This window comes from Scleropages formosus, chromosome 23 (assembly GCF_900964775.1).
Source record: "Scleropages formosus chromosome 23, fSclFor1.1, whole genome shotgun sequence".
Classification (NCBI taxonomy): Eukaryota; Metazoa; Chordata; class Actinopteri; order Osteoglossiformes; family Osteoglossidae; genus Scleropages; species Scleropages formosus.
In genome coordinates, this window is record NC_041828.1 from 19,455,851 (window position 1) to 19,474,076 (window position 18,226).

Here is an 18,226-nt window from a genome sequence, read left to right on the forward strand (position 1 = left end):
GATTTGAACCTACCCCCAAACAGCCCAAAACCACCCACTGTGCCACTGTGCTGCCCACTTCATAATATTATGTCAGTTACTTACCCAGGGGCAGCTATTAGTGGAGGGGTTAGAGTTGTTATCTTTGAACCCAAAGGTTGCAGGTTTGAATCCCACCTCTAGCTGTAGTACCTACCCAAAATTGCTCTGCTAAAATTGCCCATTTGTATAAATTGCTGAAGAATTGAAGGTTGCATTAGGAAAAAATGTTAGATGACTGTAAACCAGCTGCATTTCAAAGCATTAGTAGAACTCATACTATATATCTGGATAAATTGAACAGCTAATTTGAAGTGTGCTGTTGGTTGCAGTCAAGTTAAACTGAATCAGTGCAGTTACATGATCAATGTTTGTGTCACTTCATGTTTTGAATTAATCATTATGGAGCTTAGCAGAAGAGTTTTACCCTTGCAGACAATGAGCATAACTGAAATATAAATAGAATTTCAGAATTTTCACACTGTCTAACCTTTTTTGACCAATCATTGTGAACTGGTCTAAGGGCCACATGTCTAAAAATCATAGGAAGTGAAATTCACACACTGTCTGAAGCCGCTTGTCCAGAGCAAGGTCACAGCAAACTAGAGCCTAACCCAGCAACACAGGGTCCAAGGCCAGAGGAGGTGGGGACACACTCAGGACGGGATGCCAGTCTGCCACAAGGCACCCCAAACAAGACTCAAACCTGAGACCTACCAGAGGGCACGCCCTGGCCAAGCCCGCTGCACCACCGCATCCCCCTTATGGAAGTGAAATACTAAATCTTTAATGTATAAAAGGAAAAGTTATTTATTTTATAGTAAATATTTAAGCATGGTGCATGTTCTGGTATGTAATTACAACTGTATTTTCATTTGATTCAATAGCATTTACAGTATTTATGGTAGGTATAGTATATATTAATAATCTTAAAAATGTTCTTGGGGCCATACATTGGACACCCTCCTGGTCAAAAGAAGGGGTTCTTAACCTGGGGTCCACGGACCCCTTGGGGGTGTGTGGATAGATTCTGGATGTCAGTGAACCTGGATGGGAAAAAATTTACATCTTTATTTTCACTAGTCATTAACCACAGTAGTATCAGAAGTACATGTGACTTTGTCACTAATAGAAATCACAGATGTCCACAGTTAAATAATACTTTAATAAATAGTTAAATAAATAATAGATACATGTAATATCAAAAATAGTTAAGTAAATAACAGAAATATGGTTTATAAATAAACCGCTTGTCTATGTTTTATGCAGCTACTTGGGTGATGAACGTCAGTGCATATGGTGTAGGAAATAAACTAACTGTACTTAAGAGTCACACATCTGCAGCTATGTCTCTTTCTCCTACTGTAATGCACAAACTATTTTCTATGGGATGTACATCACTTTGGAGAAAAGCGTCTGCTAAATGAATACACACACACTAAATATATAGATTACTACAGATTGCTTCAGATTGTTAGATCACGTTTTTAAATATTTTGATAACTGTATTTCAATACAATTGGCTTCCACTGAGGGGGCACGGTGGTGCAGCAGGTTTGGCCTGTGTCTGCTCTTTGGTGGGTCTGGGGTTCGAGACCCACTTGGGGTGCCTCGTTACGGACTGACGTCCCGTCCTGGGGTGTCCCCTCCCCCTCCAGCCCTGCGCCCTGTGTTGCTGGACTAGGCTCCAGCTCACCGTGACCCCACTTGAGACAAGCAGTTTCAGACAGTGTGTGTGTGTGTGTGTGTGTGTGTGTGTGTGTGGTTTCCATTGTAATCCTATGTGCTTTATTTTACATATTTAAGTACAGGTAATTAAGGGTGCATGTGCTTCACAAGACTGTCAAAGGGGCTCATGCTATAAAAAAGGGTTAAGTGTGGGGGCCTGGGTGTTGCGAGAGGACGTGGGTTCGATCTCCACTCAGTCTGTGTGGAGTTTGCATGTTCTTCCTGTGTCTGCGTGGGTTTCCTCCCACAGTCCAAAGACCTGCTGTTCGGGTTCCCCATGTGTGTTCCACTGATGTACAGTATCATGGATGAGTGACCCAGTGTACACAGTGTATAGTCTAGCAGTGTAAGTCACCGCGGTGAATAAGATGTGTGGGTTGATAACACTACACAGAGCTCATTGGAAGTTGCTTTGGAGAAAAGAGTCTGCTAAATGAATAAATGTAAATGTAAAGGTAAGTGGTCGAAAGGGATGAACGTGTAGCGCTGTTTCAGGTGGGTGAAACCTGCCCTCCTCAGCGACCCCTGTCGGTCTGCGAGCGCAGCGCAGGGAACACAGTGATGGAGCGTGACGCCGCGTCCAGCTGACTGTCACCCGGGCCGGGGTAATTGGCGACGTACGTCTCGGGAACATCGACATTAACGTGCTTGGTGTGCGTGTCGAACATCCATCAGGCTTCACCAGTGGCATAAAATACGAGCGTGCAGATCGGCTTGTGTGGCAGCGCGTGGGGGGGAGGGGGTGTGTGCGGGGGTTGTGCTCCTGCGCCTCTAGACTTGCGTCCGCTGTAATTGCAGATTTACGTGGTTGACGAATAAGGCTTCGCCAAACAGTTAAACTGAAAAGTGAGAAATAGGAAAAAGAAAGTATCGAAGACGGACTCAGTCCTAATAATCGCACCGATCGCAGCATCACTACGTAACGGTGTTTCCATCACCCCACTGCTGCGCGCGCTCTCCGTCGAATCAGCATCACACACCTTGATCTGAAGCATCAAAGCCGGCTATTACACAGCAACAGCAACCTAATTACCATCCTTTCGACAGCATGACCATTTTCTGATTACCACCATGCATCCACTGCATTACCGTAGTACGAGAACGTGAGAACGTGTCCCTCAGCCTGAAACACGACCGCAAATAAGGATAAATAAATGATTAATGCGGCGGCACCCGACGTGCTCCAGCGAACAATGAAGACGTTCGCGTCGACAGGACACACTGTGACAGGCCAGGTGTTCACGATGCCACGTCCCCGATGTTCATTGATCATTCCCCCCCCCATAGCAACGTCGCCCACACGTGCCCGCCTGTCGGTGCACCTGTGTCCGGCCAGGTATGTCAGGCGCCGCCGCTACGGACAGGAGGACAGGCAGCCGTTCCGGGGGCCGCTCCACAAGGAGCGATGAGAAGAAGTTGCGCTACTTACTTTGGACGATGGCGAGGAAGCAGAGCAGCAGGCGGGGGGGACCCATCACCGGGCGGAGCGCAGCCCCTTGAGCCGCGCGCTCGCTGCGGACGCGCTCTGCGCAACGACGCGCGCTGCCCTCCCGTGCGCTTATTTATAGGAGCCCCGTGTGGTTACGTGGCCGATCCGCCGCTTCACGCCGCTTCCCGCCGCTTCCCCGCACCTTTCACAGCTGCATCTCCTCGGAGAGGTCAGGAACTGATGCTCAGGATGTTCAGGATGCTCTAGATGCTCAGGATGCTCAAGATGTTCCTCCAGCGCTGCCGCGACCTGAGATAAGAACGGAGAACTGGGGGGCGGGGCGGGGGGGGGGGGGTCCAGTTATATTTGACTCAGCTATAGTGGCTCTTATGTTTATGTCATACCTCACATGAATCTGAGTAACCGTCTGCTGTTATAAAAAAATCAATGGTAAATGTTTGCATGGGGGATGGACTTTAATAAACGCTATTTTCGATGGAACGTGACGGTGAAGAAGTATTTGCTCTTAGTCATAATAAAGAGAGAGAAGACAGAATTTCGTACGATGGGCACGCTAATAAATGCAGTTTCTGCTCTCTTTCTGCTCAAGTTTCACGTCATTGTGCTCCATTTTTGGGGTGGAGGCGGGGGGTGCACGCCCACGCCAGCTGCCGCCGTGCTGCAACGGAGCGGAGGTGCGCGCGCAAGGGCGCGTGGAGCCCCGCATCAGGGACAGGACGCCTGCTTCTATATTCGGACCGGGATTACCCGTCCCTTCCCTCATATGGTCGTTTCAAACCCGCCCTTCAAAATATCCTTTTTGCCGAAAAAGTGAAACCGAGTCTTTGCAAAACAGTTTCCCAGCTATTATTCTACCATCATCATTTATGACATTTTATAACTTCCCCCCTTTGTGATCAGAGCAATTTAGGAATGTGATAAGATACAATTATGTGAACCCAGGCAATCCCAGGAGCTCAGAAATTTGGGGATGCCAAATTTTGGTACTAAAATCGAAAAATAAATTACACACACACACACACACACACACACACACACACACACATTGCCTGAACCGCTTGTCCCATTTGGGGTCGTGGGGAGCCGGAGCCTAACCCGGCAGCACAGGGCATAGGGCTGGGGGGGAGGAGACACACCCAGGATGGGACGCCAGTCCGTCGCAAGGCACCCCAAGCAGAACTCGAACCCCAGACCCACCAGAGAGCAGGACCTGGTCCAACCCACTGTGCCACTGCACCCCCCGGTTAATACTAAAGAAACAGTTTTATGAGAAAATGTAAGAAAATCTGCTCGTTTATGTAAATTGTACTTCCTATGAAACTGTCCATCCAACAGGGACACTTAAGTCAGTCCATGAAGAGCTCTAGGTCCATCATCTCTGCTGACTTCATGTTTGAGTCTGCATTCCTTAGGTGTTTGTTCAAGTTCTTCTTCTTCTTCATCTTCATCTCCTTCTGTGTTTTCTCCAGGAGCTCAATGCTTGCCAAATTAGCAGGTCACCAGAGATATGAACTCCGCACCTGGGTTCGCGGCAACAACCATCTCCCCGATTCTTTTACAGAAACAAACTGTGGCTCTACATCGTAAATTGTGCCAATCTATTTTTTTCATTTTCAGCCTTGAGTTTAGTTTTTGCTGTACAAGTATAAATTTATGTTCTGTGCATTGATATAGTTCACAATGGTGTTATGATAAATTATTATAATAAAACACTTAATAAATTCAAATGTTATTCCTCCCTTTTCAGAAAGTGTGTGTATGTCTATTTAAAAGAAAATTATATATATGTATGTGTATGTGGATTCATTGAGCGATAGAAGTATAAGGGGTGCAGGATTGATTCTTGCTCAAGGGAGTCAAAAACCTGACTGCTGCCCTAGTTTACCGAGACCTTTGTGTCAGGAATTGTGTTTTGGGGTGTTTTTTGCTGAGGGTCAGTCCTCCACCTCTACCCTGTAGGACCGAGAAGATGACCCTAACCCTAATCCTGTGGGGAGTTAGGTGAGATGAGAGAATTAGTAAAATGATGTGATTTAGGAAAAACAGTGAAATATTGCAACAGAGGGATGATCAATGGACTGAGAAGGGAGAAGAAGGAGCTACAATAGGAAAGTGAATTGAGCAACAGCACGCGCACACACACACACACACACACACACACACACACACACATTTCCTGAACCGCTTGTCCCATATGGGGTCACGGGGAACCGGAGCCTACCCGGTAACACAGGGCGTAAGGCTGGAGGGGGAGGGGACACACCCAGGAAGGGACGCCAGTCCGTCGCAAGGCACCCCAAGCAGGACTCGAACCCCAGACCCACCGGAGAACAAGACCATGGTCCAACCCACTGCACCACCGCACCCCCCCTACTTGAGCAACAGTATTTTAAATTAAAATTAACTGAACTTAACTGAACAGAAGAAAGCAGGTGAATGAATGTGAAAATAGTTGGATACTTAAGAGGAGTTTGGTGTCTTTTCTCCTCGTGACCCCCCGAGCCCCGACCCCGGCCAGGCATTGTGCTGTCAGTGTGCAGAGGATCCTGATGCTGCAGCTGTGAATAATTGATTAACTGGGGCCTCCCCAAGTGCTTCCTGCATCAAGCCCAGAGCCTCCGCCCCTCACTGGAGCACAATACTGATTCATACATTACGGACCAAAAGACAACCACAGACATCACGCTAAATGAGACTTGTGTAGCGTAGGAATACTCCAGATATAGTACTGACTGCCTGACAATGACTGCCACACACACACACACACACACAAATTGGCTGAAGCCGATTGTCCCGAGTGGGGTCGCGGCAAACTGAAGCCTAAGCTGGCAAAACAGGGGGCAAGGCAAAAAGAAGAGGGGGAACACCCTGGACAGGATGCCAGTCCATCGCAAGGCACCACAAGCAGGACTTGAACCCCAGCCCCACCACATAGCAGGACCCAGCTAAGCCTGGTGTGCCATGCACCCCTGTAATGGAAATATATAGCAGTAAAATGTATAGTATAAAGTACACAATACCATGGCTACAAACCGATTAATTAGATGAAGTATAGTAGACAAAACCTTGGAGGCACTGAGTTCAAAGTTCACTGGTTAGTACATTTTCCTTACATTACAAAGATGTACTGATCACTGCAAGAGTTCCACCCATACATGAAAAGGTATATTTACTCATTTAGCAGATGCTTTTCTCCAAAGCCACTTATACTATTAAACTTACAATTATTTAGCAATTTATACAGCTGGGTAGTTTTACTGGAGCAATTTAGTATAAGTACCTTGCTCAAGGGTACTACAGCCTGAGGTGGGGATTAAACCTATGCCCTTTGGATCCACAGGCACTAGTTTTAACCACTACACTACCAGCTGCTCTTCAGCTTCCCTTTAAACACCAGCACTCCATTCATCAGATATACATTTAAAACATGGAAACTGCATCCGTGGGGAGGTACGGTGGCGCAGCGAGTAGCAGTGCTGTCTCACAACATCTGGGTGGTGTGAGAGGACATGGGTTTGATCGCTGCTCAGTCTGTGTGGAGTTTGCATGTTCTTCCAATGTCTGCGTGGGTTTCCTCTGGGTGCTCTGGTTTCCTCCCACAGTCCAACAACATGCTGTTCAGGTTCACCCATAGTGTGTGAGTGACAGAGAGAGTGTGCTCCACTGATGAATGGATGAGTGACCCAGTGTAAGTAGTGCATCTAGCAGTGTAAGTCACCACGGTGAATAAGGTGTGTGGGCTCATAACACTACATAGAGTTCACTGGAAGTCGTTATGGAGAAAAGTGTCTGCTAAATAAATAAATGTAAGCCACTAAATGAGCTGTCAGTAAAATTTGGGTTTGCAATTAAATTACTCACAATCAACAGATTTAATAGGAAGCAGTACAGTAGCTCTGTGTGTACCATGGACATCCCTCTGTTCGAGGACTGTGCATTTTTACAGGTGGATCCTCCCGCATTCCAAAGACACACCGTTCAGGTCTGTTAATCTGTGGTTCTGTCATTGCCTGGCAAAGGACTGACATCCAAACAGGTATTCTGTTGTACTTCTTACACTGTGAAACAAATATTCATGATTCTGTCATAATTCAGAACTATGGGAACTGATACATACTGTACAGAAGCATGAATTATTCTCAAAAAATATTTATCTATCCATCGCCGACAATGTCTTATTCAGCCCGGACTGCGGCTACATTATTTTTAAGGCATGACTCTTTTCAAGAGATTCAGTAAACAGACATTCAATCATCATAGAGCCTCTTAGGAATCAACTATTGACCTGCTGTTAAATCATCCCTCCATTTTCAGTAAGTGTTTATTCCATACAGAAATACATTTGTACACTGCAGTACTGAAGAGTCTGAAGTACAAATGAATATTTAAATAAATGTTCTTGCCCTTATTTATACAAAGCAATCAGTGCACGTTTTGGATATTTTGTACACGAAAACAGAAATGTGAAATTTCTGAATTTGTAGCAGACATAAAAAAATGTTTACATTGGAATGTGTTATAAATCTTTCATTAAGAGAGGCGGTAAGGAATAAATGTGAAAAAGGGGACAAAGCCCCAAAAGTCCCAATGAGCAGCAGGAAAGAACAAGAACAAGGTCACTTGGTCCAAAGGGGTCTTGCAAACTTCCTGAATCAACAGCACATTTTAAGTGTCCCTTGATATGGTCACTTCTTAAAGAGATGTTTCCTTGTGGTCAGACACCACTGAATTGTACCCACGATGCTATTGAAATAATTTATGTAACTTGTTTGCATTGAGGGGGTGGAGTCTGTCTCTGGGAAACACAGAAATATGGAATTCATTTTAATATTTGCATATAAGTAGGAAAGTGCATATGATGCACAGCGGGATGAACTACTAGAAGAGGTATAAAGACAGTACCGCACTGTCTGAGACATACAGAGGATGTGAGTCAGTGTTTAAAAGCTGCCTGATGTCTGAGAAACCCATAAAAACAGAGACGGACTACACACACACACACGCACACGCACACGCACACGCACACGCACACGCACACGCACACACACACACACACACACACTTTCTGAACCGCTCGTCCCATAAGGGGTTGCAGGGAGCCGGAGCCTAACCCGGCAACTCAGGGCATAAGGCTGGAGGGGGAGGGGACACACCCAGGACGGGATGCCAGTCCATCACAAGGCGAGATGGACTATAGAGAAATAGAAAGAGAGAGAAGCATTCAGTCTAAGGAATGGTGAGGGGTTGAGTCGATGTTGAGGATGGAGCGGGGTTCCGTACCCAGTCCCTGTGAAGGCTGTGAAGGGTAGCTGTCAGGTACAATAGTGATGTGTCACCTTGGGAATTCTGGGAGGGGGAAAAAAAAAAAAAAAAACAGCTGCTCTTCTCCGAGGTGTATCCACTCTCCTTTTTCTTACTCACAGAATCCCTCAGAGTGTTCAGGAAGGGTTTCAAACCCACCTCTTTCAGACCCCCTTCTCTTCCAACAGCTTCAGTGATGATCATCACAACATTTGTCATGATCAGCTTTACATTGCCTATCAGTTGACATATTGACTGTGTTTCAACAATCACATCTCTGCTAGAAAACAGTTACTCATTTGGCTGGCACTTTTCTCCAAAGAAACTTACAGTGTTAAGGTTACAATTATTTACCCCTTTATACAGCTGGGTAATTTCACTGGAACAATTTAGGGTAAGCACCTTACTTTAGGGTACTACAGCTGGAGGTGGGGATTGAACCTGCAACCTTTGGATCTAAAGGCAGTAGCTCTAATCACCACGCTACAAGCTGTCCCATAAACACACCTTCTTTACCCTGAATTGGATGTTGCCTTAGAGAGACGCATCTCCTAAACGTGAACGTACTTATCGTCTGCAGACACACAGCACATAACATCTTATAATTCTGTTTCCCAAAACACATGCAAGGTGCTTTCACTCAAGACCGTTTCAAACGGGAGTGAGTCATCGCCGCACTCAACCCTCCGCGTTTTCAGACTGACACCGCAGTACAAATACTGCACAAATACTGCAGAACTGCATTCAGCGCAGGATTAGACACCTTCTCACACAATGCAATATTTACACCGGTCAAAATATTGCAATAGGATCTAGGCCATATATAAAATGATACCTATAAGGTTTCACACATACACACGCTGACTGAAACCGCTTGTCCTGAGCAGGAGCCTAACGCAGCAACACAGGGCACAAGGCTGGAGGGGTAGGGAACACACCCAGGGTGGGATGCCAGTCCACTGCAAAGCACCCCACGCAAGTCTCGAACCCCAGACCCACCATAGAGGAGACACAGGCCAAACCTGCTGTGCCACCACACCACCTGATAAGGTTTCACGACTGAGTAATTACAACTGGACAACAATGATTAACTACTTGTTCGATGCTTGTTATTTATGCTTTATTTCAACTAATGCCTTCGTCCAAAATGATTTAAAACTGTTCACCTGTTTATACAGTAGAGTATATAAGCAGCTCAGGGTAAACACATTGCCCGAAGAGAATTATGTGCATGAATGTGAGAAAGGGGGTCCATTTGTGGGATAACAATATGTGCTCAGTTTTGAAATTATTATAATAAATAACCTTCAGTTAGATGAGGCTGTTATATAAGGTGACTTAGTTTTCAACATTTGTTCACCCAGTTATGCAGCTGGGTGTTAATGGAGCGTTGCGCAAAAACGTTTTGCTCAACTGTACTGCAGTAGGAGGGGGATTCGAGCCAGGAACACTCAGGATTACAAGGATGCAGCTGATGAGGACAATGCCTCCTGGTAGATTAATTGTGAGGAAAAAATTAATTTCAGATTATGGTGTTAATCCTCTGGAAAAGCAATGGCGAATATATATTATATTGTTCTGATACGAAGTGAAGAAAACCTCATTTTAAGTTTGTCTATGTTCTTCCGACTGAACTGGATGTTGAACATTTTAAAGAGGGAAAAAAGTAAACTATATGAAGCAGGTGTATCCTGCCTGAAACAAACGGTTATGAGCGATGAGTGAGTGATATCGATTCGCTGAAGGAATAACATGATCCCAGATTCCTAGTTGTCGCCCATCCCGATCTCCTGCGCATGCGTGCGGATGCTCAACTCAACTGAATCAGATTCAGATGTTCATAAAGCGGTGACTTCCGAGAAACATTTAAAACGTAATTAAAATATACTGCACATCAAAATTATGTTTTCCACTTAACTAACTTCAGCCATAATCGTATCACTTAAAACATGCCCGCAATAGCAATGTGCGTGACACGAGGCCCAATCCTTCCATCCCTACAGTAATGTTTAAAAGTGGCCCGCCCTCGATTGTTCCATGATGTCAAAGATAGCGGAGGTCGCATTCGAAATGAAACGTAGCTAAACACGCTCTCTGAATGAATACAGGTCTTGTGATGTAACGAAGGTAATCAGAATTAACCTAAAAGGTCTCTTAAAATTTATGAAAGGCGAGTTTTTCTGACAGAGAAAAAAGGAGATGACTGCGACGACACGAGGTACCCCTAATGGCGACGAGATGGTACCGTCCCGTGCGCGAGTCCCTCCCGTCGGTCCCTCTTTGTCCGGTGGGCAACGTAGGCCGAATTAATCTGTTCTCGGTTGGCATCTGGATTAATTACTAATGTGATTTAATCGCGACAGGAGTGTGCTGTCGCGCGCGGAGAGGGGTGAGGAGTAAAACGGAGTAAGAAAAGGCGTTTTTACAGATCTTAAAGGCGGAGGGAGGGACTCAGGAGCGGTTAGCCAGTTAGCTGCTGGAGGTGGCAGCTCCGAGGCGGACCGCAGAACGAAGAGCTCGCTCTGCGGAGCGGCGGACGACGAGTTGAAGACACTCGTCGTTGTCGCAGCAGCTGCGCCGGCGTTACATAAAAAGCGGTGAGCGACTCCTGATCGCGAGCGAGACACGTGTGTTCACGTCCGTGTACAGAACAGAAAAGAACAGAACGCCTTCATTCCGGTCACATCATGATGATGATCATCCCCGGCCCCGCTGCCTGGCGTATCCACCGCAGAACATTCATTATTCTCACCGCACACACCAGCTTTGGGTTTCACGTTGTGTTCGCTGACTCGTTCTTTCTGTGAATGTTATTCCTAGTGAATTGTCTCGGGCATCTGAAAGCGTGGCGAAGAGGAGATCAGCAGCGGTCCGGCGACCCCTTCGGCGGACCCCCCGTGTGCGTGCCGTGCGCGGAGTGTCCCGGTGCGCCCGGCCGAGCCGCCCCATTCCGGGGGAGGTTCCCGCTCCTCGACCCCCCCTCCTCCCCCTTTTTCTCCACACACCGAGGGTGACATGGCACCGCTCCGACAATCTAATTAATGGCTGCCGAATCCGGGAGGCTAGCGGCGGGACAAGGTCAAGGAAAACGAGGCAAAGGTAGGCGCGCGCCGGGCCCGCGCGGCGCTCACATCATGGCATTTGGAACTGTGCTGGAGAAGCTCTGCCTGTCCGTGCGCTCCTCAATGTTTGCTTGTCTGTTTTCCAACGCCTCTCTCTGTCTGCGGCTTTCTGCCGGCGTCTCCGCTAGTCTGTCCATTCTCGGTCTCTTACCTCCTCGGTCGCTCCGCTCCGTAAGGTACTGTCTTTCCGTGGGTACCGATCTCCTCCTCCTCTTCTCTTCTTGTCTTCTCACTTGTGTGCCGCCGTCAGTGGCCAGCAGTCCCAGTAGCTGTCAGTGCGTCTCTGTGTGTCCGTCCAGGTCCCCGACTACCTGTGCCAGGCTGTGGGCTGCCTACTGTGCGTGCATCCGTGTGTGTGTTGTTTCGTGGACGTGAGGTGCGGTCAGTTCTGCTATAACGCCACAATCCATCATCACGTCATGTGTGCCATGAGTTGGACGCCGCAACCAGTCGTGTTATAGCGATTCGTGTTATAACTTGAGTTTCATTGAGGGGTGGGGTTGGGGGGGCAGGATACAAAATAGTCATGGTTTTTATTTCATTTAGCCCGGGCCTTTACCCTGTTCTGCTACCTACAGTTATTTACCCATTCATATAGCTGAGTATTTTTACTGGAGCACTTCAGGGTAAGTCATTACTATGTCTTTCTCCTAATGTAATGCACAAATTGCATTTTCTCTAGATGTATGTCACTCTGGAGAAAAGCGTCTGCTAAATGAATAAATGTAAGTACCTTGATCATGGGTACTACAGCAGGAGGTGGGATTCCAGCTAGAGACAGCAGCTCGCCCACTATCCCATCTGCTTCCTCATCACCTGCGAAAATGGCACACTCTAAATTAAATTAGAAAGTACTGCAGAATCCACCAGAAACAATAAAGCACTTGAAAACCATGAAACAATATGAAGTTTGTGATGCCTTGTCCTTTCGTTTTGTTCCAAGACCTTTATAATAGTGTCCCAGCACTATAACCTTTTTCTTATCTTCTCCGAGAGCCCCTTGACTGCCAGAATGCTTCTGTACAGTCATTACTGTGGCCAGCAGTATTTTACTGTAAAAGGGCGCAGTTCAAACTTGAAGGGTACTAGAAAAAACAAATGTCAAATGACCACCTATTAAATTGAGCACATGACCAAGCATCCCACATGGCAGGCTTACATCTTCTACTTTTTTTTTTTTTTTTTAAAAGAATGAGATTGCATTCCACCCAGATCAGATTTGCAGAAGTATGCATGCTGTGAAATATGCTCTATTCGTTTACATTTATTTATTTAGCAGATGCTTTTCTTCATAACGACTCCCAATGAACTCTATGTAGTGTTATCAGCCCACACCCCTTATTCACCAAGGTGACTTACACTGCTAGATACACTACTTACACTGGATCACTCATTCATACATCAGTGGAACACACTTTCTCTGTCACTCACACTATGGGGAACCTGAACAGCATGTCTTTGGACTGTGGGAGGAAATCCACGCAGACATGGGGAGAACATGCAAACTCCATACAGACTGAGCAGGGATCGAAGCCATGTCCTCTCACACCAGCGAGGCACTGTGAGACAGCAGCGCTACCTGATGTGTTACTGTGCCACCTCGTTATATCTGAATTGAGTAAAAAAAAACATGCGTTACAGCAAAACTGACAGTACTGATTGCGTGTGTGTGCGCGCGCGTTTGTCCGTGCACTTCAGCCTAGGGCGATGATGCCCTGGGAGGACTACTGGTGCTGCAGAGCTGGGAGAGTCGCCGTACACATGAACAGGTCCTGCGAGACATCTCAGCAGGGCTCTTCGGCCAGGGCCTTACCTCAGCCAAGGGTGTATTATAGTATCATATCCAAAGTAGACAAGCCAGAGTTCCTAAAGCTAAAGAATACTACCGTGTCATGCATTCTATTAATTTTTTTATTTTTTTTTTTAAAAAAGACATCCTTTACATTGAAGTGTTTTTTTATACCCCCTTCTTAAACAATGAGGGGGCCTCCCAATATGAAATGGCCCAGGTTTCATCAGCGCTCTCGCAGGTCCTGCACATGAACATAGAAGCGCCCCACCCCTGACCAGCACTCAGAGTCAGAGATGCTTCTGAGCCGCTGCTCCGCAACCCGGGCAGTTCTCTGGTCCTGTAAAGCCCAGCCCCCCCATGAGGAAGTCCCCCCCCCCCAGTGTGACGGCTGGCCTCTCTAAATCTGATGCTGGACTCACCCTCATTGGTACTGTGATGGCTTGCATCTCTACGTGTCCCTCAGTACTAAAACATGTCTTCCTCTCCCTGGTGCACTCACTGTTCGCTGTAGAGATGTCTTTGGGGTGACTGCTGTCGAAGGCGCACGTGACTTTGTCAGCTTCGCCGTTCTCACTCGTCGCTCATCTTTCTCGCAGGTGCACAAATGAAAAGCCCCGAGAAGAAGAAGAGGAAATCCAGTACCCAGGTAACACAGCCAGTGTGTGAGTGACATGCTCTTAGCGGTTTTCAAGGTCAAGCGGTGAAGGTGGTCGGGTTGTTCGTGAACTGAGTGGTTAAACGGTTATCGTGATGGATGATGTGCTGATTTGCTTGGTTCTGGAACTTTTCTTCATGGATGTTTCTAATACCACATCCCCACGTACTCCATGTGTTCTTTGGCCCCCCGTCAATTCACTGTCTCTCTTCACTCTTTAAGGGAGCCACCTTCTCCCACCTCTCTGAGTTCGCACCCCCGCCAACCCCCATGGTGGACCACCTTGTTGCATCCAACCCCTTTGACGATGACTTCAGCTCATCTTCGCGTCCCGGGGGAGGAGGCGGGGCTCCTTTTCTGCCAAGTCCAGGAGCTGGTGGTGGAGGAGGAGGTTATGGGGGTGGAGGGAGGATGGCTGGGGGAATGGGGTTTATCGGTGGTCCAGGTGGACCAGGAGGAGGGCAGCCCAATCGCAGACCCCCTTTTGGACCTCCACCACCCAATACTGGGCCCCATCACCAGCTCGGGTTTGGGGGGATCCCAGGCTTTGGGGGTGGTAGTGGAGGTGGAGGAGGAGGCGGTTTCCCTCCAGGGGGTCCTTCACAATTCAACATGCCCCCTAACTTCAGCCCCCCTATGCACCCCGGCCCCGGGTTCAATCCAATGTTGTCTCCAGGAGGTATGGGGGGTCCGGGAGGAGGTGGTCCTCCACACCCTCGGTTTGGAATGCCCCCACAGCAGCCCCAGCATGGTCAAGGGGGTGGACACCCCTTTAACAGTCCCCCGTTACCTAGTGGTGCTGGTCCTCGGGGGCCACCGCACGGCCCCCTCAATCCCATGGGTGGCATGCCAGGGGGGATCAATCTGATGGGTGGCATGGGAGGTGGTGGAGGAAATATGGTGGGGGGGCTTCCGGGATTACCCCCGCAAGGGCCGTTTCCGCCCTCTCAAGATGGCCCCTACCCTGGGCCCAGCCCTCCAGGGAGTGAAGAAGGGAAGAACTTTGGTGGTGGAGGGGGGCCACAGTCTCTACCTCCTCCTCAGCAGCAGCAGCCAAACCTGAATCCTCCCCCCCCTACCAGTGCCACTTCAGGGCCTCCGTCCTCTGGTCCTCAACCGCCGCAGCCTGGTGGAGGCTTCCCTGGTCACCCTGATGTCCAGCCACCCAACCCCAATACACCCAATCAGGCCCCATCAGCCCCGCCTCCCACCAATCCTAATTCCTCACCCACCGGACCCTTAAATGGCCCTCAGCCACCCCAACAGCAAGCGGCCAATCAGCTGCAGGGCCCTAACTCTGCCGGTGGTCCTAGCAACAACCCTGGCCAACAGCAGCAGCAGCAGCCTGTACCCCCCAACTCGGCAGCAGCCTCGACTCCCTACAGTCAGCAGAACAGCGCTCAAGGTCCTGGGTCACTGCCCAGCCAGCCGCCAGGCCCCAGCCAGTCCAGCATGACCAACAGTAGTAACAGCAACAGCTCTGCCAACAACCCCAATCCCCCCTCCAATTCCACCCCCACCCCTAACACCCAGTCTCCGCTGCCACCGGGTCCTACTCCCCCGTCAGGCTCTGCCCCTGGGCCCCAGAAGTTGGGTGGGGGAATGGTGTTCCCATGTGGCTTCTGCCTTTCGGAAGTGCACGATGACCAGGAGGCCATCCTGTGCGAGGCGTCCTGTCAGCGCTGGTTCCACCGGGACTGCACCGGGCTCACGGAACCGGCGTACGGGCTGCTGACCCGCGAGAGTGCCGCAGTCTGGGCCTGTGACTTCTGCCTCAAGACCAAGGAGATCCAGGCTGTGTACATCCGCCAGGGCCTGGGCCAGCTGGTGGCGGCCAACGAGGGCTGACGCACAGGGAGGCCAAAGGGAGCAGGGTAGACCCTTCCTGCCTGGTGTGACTGAACCGTTTTTCTTTGCGTGTTTAAATGGCTGTTGTCCAACACGGTCATTCCATTGCTTGACTGAGAGATACACACATCTGCAGATTCCTAGCCCCTGGCAGCTAAGTGATCTTCATAACTCTTTGACCTCCTGGCTGACTGTTCCGGTGAAGCAAGGTGCTGACTTCCACCACGACTCACTGACCAGGTCGCTACCTCACCCGGTAACCGCAGTAACAACCACCACGGTGATCGACCTAGCTACAGGAAGCCGACACAGGTTTTTCACCTCCCTGTCAAGCTCCGTTTTTTGCAAGGGGATGGAGATGCCCTCCTTGCTCTACTTGATCTCCTAGACCTTCGGTGCATCTGAAAGAGAAAAAGGAGCTGTAAAAATGTATAGATATGAACATTTACAAATGTTAGTTTTTTCCCATTTCACTCAGAAGGTCTGTTGATGAATCCAAACTGACACTCCTTTTTTTTTTTTTCCCCTCCTCCATAAATCCAACATGTTTGTACTCATTCACTGGATACCGGATGGCATTGTTAAATGCTAAATGCATTGATAATATGTTAGTGTAGCAAATTTTGTTATTGTATCAAATCATATTTGTACGGTGTTGGTACAGTTGAATACAGTAAAAGATCAGTGTTTGTGTGGTCTTTACTTGAGACAAATACAGCAAATAATTCTGATAAAATGTTACAGCTATGGTAGAAGCATTTAACTTTTTTTTTTTTTTTTTTTTTTTTTTTTATAAACCATTTCTGTCAAAGCCTCGTTTTTGTTGTTTATGTTGTGGATTCTTTTTGTACTGATGTCCGTGTTGTTCCATGTGCTTTGCTGGTTGTCTCCAGCAGGCAAGAAGGTACTGAACTCGGAAGTAAACAAGAGCATTTTTGTACTGTATTTGTTGTCACTTTTTAATTCTATAACTCATTTCTAGTTAATATGACTATAGTGACTATCAGTTTGCATACATAAGAAAGACAAAAGGAAAAATGTAAATTCCTTGCAAGGACCACAGGACTGCTTTATGTAAGATCTTTACAGTGCCCCATTTCATCTGTGTGCAGCACATAGGTGCGATGCAAGGGTATCACCATTCGTACTCATTTCAAATGCAATAGAAGTTTGAACTTTACATTCATTTAGCAGATGCTTTTCTCCAAAGCATCTTCCAGTGAACATGCTGTAGTGTTACCATCCCACACACCTTATTCACCAAGGTGACTTACAGTGCTATATACACTATAATGTCTCTCATCCATAGACCAGTCAGACTAATCCACTTGAACAGAATGTCTTTGGACTGTGTGAGGAAGCCCACGCAGACACGGGGAGAACACGCAAACTTCACACAGATTGAACAGGGATCAAACCCACATCCTCTCACACCACCCAGGCTCTGTGAGAAAGCAGCACTACTTGCCGTGCCACCATGCTCTCTGCTGTGTGAGGTGGTGTCCTTTGACTTTCATAGCAGGTGGTCGCTCCGTCCAGCTGGACTTCGAGCTGTCATCCCATCCACATGCGCAACGGGTAAGACTGCAGCCAAAGCTCATCCGTGCTCTCATTCGTCAGCCACAAAACCTATGTGCCAAGAAATTTTACACTGTCATTCACAAATGCTATGTTTGTCTTTTAGAACTTTTATTTTATCCAGACCCATTTCACCCAAGATCTCTCCAGCTCATGTATGGTGTAAATGTTCATGCACCGTAACTTCATGAGCATCACCAGATAAAGCCTTTATTCAGCCACTACTCCAGCAGCGTTTTTGCTGGCTTGTGTATCTTATTTAAAAAAAAAAATAGTAGGAGGGTATCAGGATTTGTCTGTCCTGTGTCTTTATGCACCTACTCAAACGATGAACCTTGGTGCAGCAAGTGGTAGGTAACAAACTAGGTTTACTTGAGTCAGACGTCTGCAACTATGTCTCTCTCTCTCTTAATGTAATGCATAAGTTATACTTTTACTGAGATGTACATCACTTTGGACAAAAGTGTCTGCTAAATGAATAAATGTAATGTATTGAATTTATGGAAAGGGGCAGCATGATGGTGCAGCGGGTAGAACATTGCGCCTCGCAGGTCATTGGGCATCGGTTTGAAAGCGGGTTCAAATGCACTTTAGTCCAGTGAATGAAGGGCCCTAAATTGCCTTTAGTGTTTCAGAGAGTGTGTGGGATCACCTTTTGTGAGGGTATGGTGTGTGCCGCCCTGTACCGCAGCCTTGTACTGGATGCGGATTTCTGGAAACGTATGGAAGGAGCA

General features: G+C 47.7%; 2 protein-coding genes across 3 annotated transcripts in view; one reads left to right on the forward strand and one right to left on the reverse strand.

Annotated features, from left to right (window-relative positions):
- Positions 1–11,832, reverse strand: part of LOC108942465 (neuronal acetylcholine receptor subunit beta-2-like) — a 28,548-nt gene extending 16,716 nt beyond the window's left edge. The window contains exons 1-2 of the mRNA XM_029248316.1: positions 11,771–11,832; positions 3,176–3,503 (exon numbers count right to left, since the gene is read on the reverse strand). Of these exons, the coding sequence (XP_029104149.1) occupies positions 3,176–3,221 (46 nt within the window). The 5' untranslated portion in view covers positions 3,222–3,503; positions 11,771–11,832. The remainder of the gene's footprint in view (positions 1–3,175; positions 3,504–11,770) is intronic.
- pygo2 (pygopus homolog 2 (Drosophila)) lies at positions 10,697–16,695 on the forward strand. Of its 2 annotated transcripts, none has more exons than XM_018765861.2 (4): positions 10,697–11,094; positions 11,318–11,596; positions 14,008–14,057; positions 14,289–16,695. In XM_018765861.2, exons 2-4 carry the CDS (start codon positions 11,539–11,541, stop codon positions 15,912–15,914), a joined length of 1,734 nt encoding a protein of 577 aa, XP_018621377.1. In that variant the 5' UTR covers positions 10,697–11,094; positions 11,318–11,538; the 3' UTR covers positions 15,915–16,695. The 2 variants fall into 2 exon arrangements, with proteins under 2 accessions (XP_018621377.1, XP_018621378.1); XM_018765862.2 differs by lacking the exon at positions 10,697–11,094 and adding an exon at positions 11,748–11,795 and having other exon boundaries at positions 11,517–11,596.
- The last annotated feature ends 1,531 nt before the right edge of the window (positions 16,696–18,226 follow it).